The 6,310-nt window shown below is 41.9% G+C and overlaps 1 protein-coding gene across 1 annotated transcript in view; it reads left to right on the plus strand.

Annotated features, from left to right (window-relative positions):
• Positions 1 to 4,791, plus strand: part of AKAIN1 (A-kinase anchor inhibitor 1) — a 44,812-nt gene extending 40,021 nt beyond the window's left edge. The window contains exon 5 of the mRNA XM_072924533.1: positions 4,562 to 4,791. Coding sequence (XP_072780634.1) covers positions 4,562 to 4,685 — 124 coding nt within the window. The 3' untranslated portion in view covers positions 4,686 to 4,791. The remainder of the gene's footprint in view (positions 1 to 4,561) is intronic.
• Positions 4,792 to 6,310: the final 1,519 nt, after the last annotated feature.

A 6,310-nucleotide genomic window follows, 5' to 3' on the forward strand; every position in this document is an offset into this window, starting at 1 on the left:
TCTTGTTTGATGAAGACAATGCCACTGTGGAAGGTAATGATCTCTTGTTGGACATCCAGATGGAAATTAGATTGTCCTCAGAAAGCTGCCTGTTCTGTAAATCTCAATTTACAAGCCAAGAGAACACAAGCCCACCAGGGAAGTGTTCAACATTGCCTTGTCTTCACAGATCTGTTGTGAATTTCCTCAGGATCCTGAAGGTGCCAGACCAGCCGATTTTTAGGGACAGTTTACAGTTTGGGACAGGAGTGCAGCAGTAGTGTTCAGCCAGAGGCCACAGGGCATGGCCATTTGGGGCTGTGTCCATCACCTCTGCCTCTGAGGCACTGAGCAATACCTGACACAACCTTTCCCCTGAGACTGGAGAATGCCAGTGGCCAGAAAGTCTTGTCCCTGGGTGCCCTCTAATGTCCCCACTGACCCCTATCACTATCTCCCAGCCTGTCCCCAGCTAATCTCTCCTAACACCTTTTCTAATCTAATCTAAATAGCTGCTGGCAAACCCACTGATTCTGACTGTTAATTCTCCAGCCTCTCTGCTCGATCTGGCTGCTCACACAAGGCTGTCCCCTTTCTACTGATGGGAGAACCTTACTGCCAGGGCAGAAGTCACACGTCCCTGGGCATGGTGAGAATTAATGGCTTTCCGGACAATGGAGGCAGGACTTAGAGGGCATAGCATGGAAGTACTGCATCATCATTGTACCTGGACAAAAGATACATGTTCTGATGCTGAGATAAAGCCTGTACAAAACAAGGTTTGTAGCTTATTCAAACATTGAATACCCCTGCAAACCTTGAAAGGCTGAATAGGAAATAAGATGTTACCAGTGAAGACCATCTATGAGATTATATTAGGGAAATTAAGCACAGCAGGAATTCTCTTCCTTTTTCTTTTTCTTTCTTTCTTTCTTTCTTTCTTTCTTTCTTTCTTTCTTTCTTTCTTTCTTTCTTTCTTTCTTTCTTTCTTTCTTTCTTTCTTTCTTTCTTTCTTTCTTTCTTTCTTTCTTTCTTTCTTTCTTTCTTTCTTTCTTTCTTTCTCTCTCTCTCTCTCTCTCTTTCTCTCTTTCTTTCTTTCTTTCTGCAGTAAAAATACTAGAATGTTTAATTTGTTAGATTCATTGTTTCACTGTATATTTTCAGAAAAACACATGAACATATTTTCATATGTTCATATTCCTCATTTTAGAAAACAGTGCTACTATTGTTTTGCTGTCGAATTTTTCAGCTATTTTAGATATAGTTGATAAATGGGTCCTTTTTTCCACATCAAAACTCCCACAGAGAAAAACCATTAATTATTGAAGTTTTGTATGTCCAGGGTAGGTTTTAAGTAGGTTTGATGTAAAACTGCTTCAGAAATTTGAATGGTGAAAATAGAAAAAACAACAAATCTCAGATATTCTCATTGCATGATTGGGTCAATTAGTTGAAAAAGCCCTAATTAACACACAGTGTCTTCCATCTCACTCCAGCTCCTGTCTTAGGTTCTCTAATTGCCCGGGAAAAAGTGTCTACACTGAGCAGCAGCGATGTGGAGAGGAGGAATCAGAAATGACACAAATTTAGCAGTCTGCTACTGCAGGTAAACAGGAGGCCGACTCACCATGCTGCACTAATGAGTCCAATTATCGACCAAAACACATCCGGCTTGCCGCGCTCCTTCCCGCAGTTTGCGGGGTGGTGGGGTCGTGTAACCCAGCTCAATCCAACAGGAAGAAACCTTGCCCTGCTCCCAGCCCAGCGCATCTAACGCTCCCCAAAAGGCTGCATTTGTCACCTATTAGGATGACACAGGACAAAGCAAACCCTTCCAGCAATGATTTGTTTTCCATTCGCTGTGCTTCAGTATTTTGTAACAAAGCTTATCCAAAGAAATTAACATTGATGTTAGGGTGCCATGAAAAACTTGTTGAATCATAATTAACCTGTCAATATGGATTGCCCGAGTGATTTCTTGTAACAAACAATTCCATACTTTGAAATAAATGGGTTTGATCTTTCTCAATGGAAACAATATACCTCTTTCTCCACCCCAAGGTAAAAAAAAATCTACCTTCAAAGGCAAAACCCCTCTGGTTACAAGCTAGTACCTTGACAAGGACTATTAAAATATACTGTAGAAAATCTGAGAGGAATTTCTGACTGTCTGCACAATGCTGTGGTCCTGCAGTAAACTTGACTTGAATGAGGCTCTTTCAGCTCACCGAAATTGGGGCCAATTTCCTTCCCAAGGACATCTTTTCCTTTGCACTTACCCCCTTCCCTGGAAAGACTATAGCTGTAGTCCCACAGGCAACCTGGTCTGTGGTTTCAGGGACCAGGAAGGTTTGACAGGCATTCACAAAAGCATTTAAGCTTTCCAGTTATCATTTTGACTGCAAATTTAAACTTGTGTGGGTCTATCCAAACACTAGCATTAACTTTTTTAATTCAAAGAGCTAATATTTCATGGGTGGAAATGCCTTGAAACATCAGTTACATAATCTGTCAATGAGGAGAAAATAGATGCAATAAATATTTGACAGAATTTGTTAAGGACATTTGCTCTTACTTCTGCAATCACTTCCAGTTAATTTCAGGAGGATCCTGGGCATTTGGAGACTGGATTAGCCTACTGGCAGTGCTCTTCAGGGCAACTGTTACCCAGGAATCATTTCCAGACTTAGTTTTCTGGATAAAAAATGCATCACAATGAACAAATAAGCAGCCAGCACCATACAGTCAGCTTAGAGTGAATCATTTTTCACAGCAAGAAATTATTGAAATTTGAGAAGATTATGGATCACAGGAAAAGGGCATTTCTATAAATAATTAGATTAGAACCAACAAATATAAAACTTATTTTGAAAAATGTGCCTGTTTATGGGATGTGATCGGTGGTTGCAGCTAAAAGAAATGTTCAGAGACAGATTTCAAAAGCAATGTGCACTTTTCAACCTCCTTGTGCCAAGAGAAAAAGCCTAGGTTTTGAGTTAGAGCAGAAGCCACATTTTATAAAGTAAATAGGCATTGTAGGAGACACAGCACCAAGAGGGATTTATACAGAGGATCCTGAGATGAAAATAGCCAGGGAAACTGCAATTTTTTATGCAACATGTAATGGCTCTCTTATAATTACTAATGGCCAGACCCAGATGGACATACAGTGGAGTGCTGCACAGCCTGCTGGCTCCTACTGCAGCACTGGTGCAACTTGGGCTGGGCAGGGATGCTCCTCAGCCTGGTGAGAACAGGGTCACAGAGGGAACCAGGGGGCCCCAAGAGTGAGGATATGCCTCAGATGAATCCAGTGGGGCATCAGGATGCAGTATTCCTGCCTCTCTGCATGGCACAGGGGCAAGCAGGGCATTCTGGCCGGAGCTAAGCACACTCTACAGCACAGGCATGGCCCAGCTGGGACCAGGCTCCAAGCACCAGGACCACACAAAGGGGTGACTTGTAAGGAGGAGCTCATCCACGCTAACACAGCATGTCCATAAATCCAGCAGGTACAGGATGCCTCTTTGGTCAGTGTTCAGGGCCAGGTACTTAGCTGGTTCAAACCAGCACAACTGTTCTGGAATTTGTGGAATCATGCAGATTTAAAGCAGCTGAAGACACAGCCCAATTATCAGCAAGTAACCACGTTCTGAGGCTGCAATTTCAGCCTGAATAAAATATGAGCGGCTTATGTGACAAGTAGAGTTTTCTTGTTAGAGTGATGGCCTCATGAAGCCTCATTTCTCTCTGATATAATGCACATTACATTGCACCTGCTTACCAAACACATAAGCCTGCGTGAGCAGTCACTGCTGCCACTTCATGTGCTTTTTTTCTCAGCTCTGACTCCGATTTTTTCCTGTCATGCCTTCACTAATGCTTTTCCAGTTGCTGCTCTAGTGCTGTGCAGTGCTGCCCATCCTGCCTTCCATCACAGACTCTCCCCACTACTTTGGGAGAGGCCACCTGAGGTCCTAATGAGAATACAGAGGTATCCCTGGGGAACCAGTTAAATACAGATGCAGGCACAGCACAGGAGTGCAGCCCCTGGGTACTCAGGCATCCTAAAGACCTCAATCTACTTTACACCTTTGTGGCACCCACCCTGAGAGATTTTAACTGCTCCTTACCTGTAAGCTAAACATCTGGGCATGCTGCAGCCAGAGATTTGAAGTGCAACCTCTTTTTTATTAGAACAGCAAATCTCAGCAAATTGCTTTCTGCTCCTCTCTGGAAAGTAAGACAATCACACTTCAGAGCTCAAGGCTCGCACTTGTTTTCCCTACAGTATTTTCAGCATCACACTCTGGACATTACTGCATTTACTGTGCTATCCATCTCTCAGTGCACATACTTGCCTACACTTGTTCACCCTTTTTTGCACCATCTGGTAATCCCTGGTACACTCCATCACTTTGTCACCCAGGAAAGCAAAGAAGGAAAAGATAAGGAGCACAAAGGTGCTCTGTGGGTTTATATTAATTAAGCATAGCTTAAGCACTTAATTTCATTGTTGCAGCATTTCTATAATAAGTCTATACTGAATCATTCAGAAGGTTTTCCTTAATAAGCAAAATAGCTCTATACCCACCTGTGAAGAAAGGCAAGCAGGTGTGCAGAAGACCAGGCTCCAACTGGGATCACTCACCTCTCTACCACCCAGAGCTACAAGAGTGCAGGATGTGCCTGTATTTCTGTCCTAACTGAATCGGGAATAAAACTTAGAAGCAATCCAAGGAAAACTGCACTGTGATCAATGGGAAGCAGAGATTGAAATGAAAAGGTACCGTGGCTGCCAGTAGTGTGCTCATAACACTGGTGGTTGCGTGGGGGGTTCTTCTGTGGGGTTGGTTGCCTTTTTGAGAAGAGCTTCTCTCTTCCCGTGCCCTGGGCTGATTCCCCTCTTTTCCTAGTTGCTTCCCTTATGTTCCTACTTTTGTTAGGCTTTATCTCTTCTTTAAATGCTCCTTTTCTAAGTGAGTCCTGGAACAAAAGTTTAAAAAATCTGATACTTTTGGGCCACAACTCTTCCTTTTTTTTTTACTTGCTTCCTCTGCTCTTCCCATGCATTTGAATCCTAAAGCCTCTTGAGGATAAGGCCAAGTTCTTTGTGAGTTTCTGGAACAGTGACTTTCTATTAGAAAGGCATTGTTCTAACATATAAAAAAGGTGATGTTGTTTCATGTACTTTGTGACTTATTGCACTTATTGCTTGCACAACTAATAATTACTTGATGTGTGATTAATTAAGGAATGTTCAAAGTTGTTTCCTCTTGTTGTGTTTGTAAAATATCTGCAATATGAATTTGTCTGAATGATTCCAAACCTTAGACTGCAGAAATGAGGCTCATATCAGCTTAAGCAAGGAAATTCTCAGATAGAGTTGTAATGCATTAATCAATTTTTTAAAAAGTCCTAGAAGGGGAAATTGTCATTTAAATGATTTCTACTTATTCTGGAAATGCATAATTAGGGTATATGGCTACATGATTTATTATGTCCTGTACCATACAGTTTCCAAATCATGGTGGAAATCCTCCATCACCACAGGAAATGATGATATATTCCAGAGAGCAGAATTTTTGTTTCTGTGTTACTTGCAATTATAAAAAAAATTGTGAAGAGCATGATGCTTTTCACTGAAATACTTATTTGACATACACAAGGTCCCATATTCAAATAGAGGATTAGGAAGAACCAGAAGTGTTGTGTTGTGGTTTTGGTTTTGTTATATGCTGAAAAGAATCCAGAGAGGTTTGAATCTGAGAACTGATGCTTTGTACAAGTTTTTGCTCTCTCTGCCTTACACTACAGGACAGTTGCCTTTGGAAAGCAAAACTTGAGATCAGCAGCTGTGAAGGGCTCTTAGGGTGCTGTAGTGCTTTGTCACACCTTTGCCTTTTGAGGAATTGGAGGTAATGCTGGCAGCAGAGAGGTGAACCAGAACCACTGGGGCAAGGTCTGGGCCTTCATCTCATGTGTGTGAGTGAGGAGAAAAGACATACCTAGACTAGGTAGGGAAAGTAAGAGTGCACCCTTTTGCTGCTGCAGCCTGCTATGGTGGCAGGTGTCTTGCAAGAGGTGTTGGATATGTAATTAGGATGAGAGTTCTTTATACTGCAAGTTGTGAAGGTGTATGCATCCTTTTCATAGATCACCTATTGATTTTGGGTAGGATTTGCTACCAAACATCTTGATATACTTCTGTAAAAACCTTCCTGTCTTCTGACTTATATTGCTACAATTGATTCCTGCTAATGGTATTTCTGCTCCTCTACAAGTAATGTGTTTTTGATGCCTCTTTCTGGAAGTGTTAATCCACTTTAAT

The sequence above is a fragment of the Taeniopygia guttata genome, chromosome 2 (genome assembly GCF_048771995.1).
Source record: "Taeniopygia guttata chromosome 2, bTaeGut7.mat, whole genome shotgun sequence".
In the NCBI taxonomy this organism is placed as follows: domain Eukaryota; kingdom Metazoa; phylum Chordata; class Aves; order Passeriformes; family Estrildidae; genus Taeniopygia; species Taeniopygia guttata.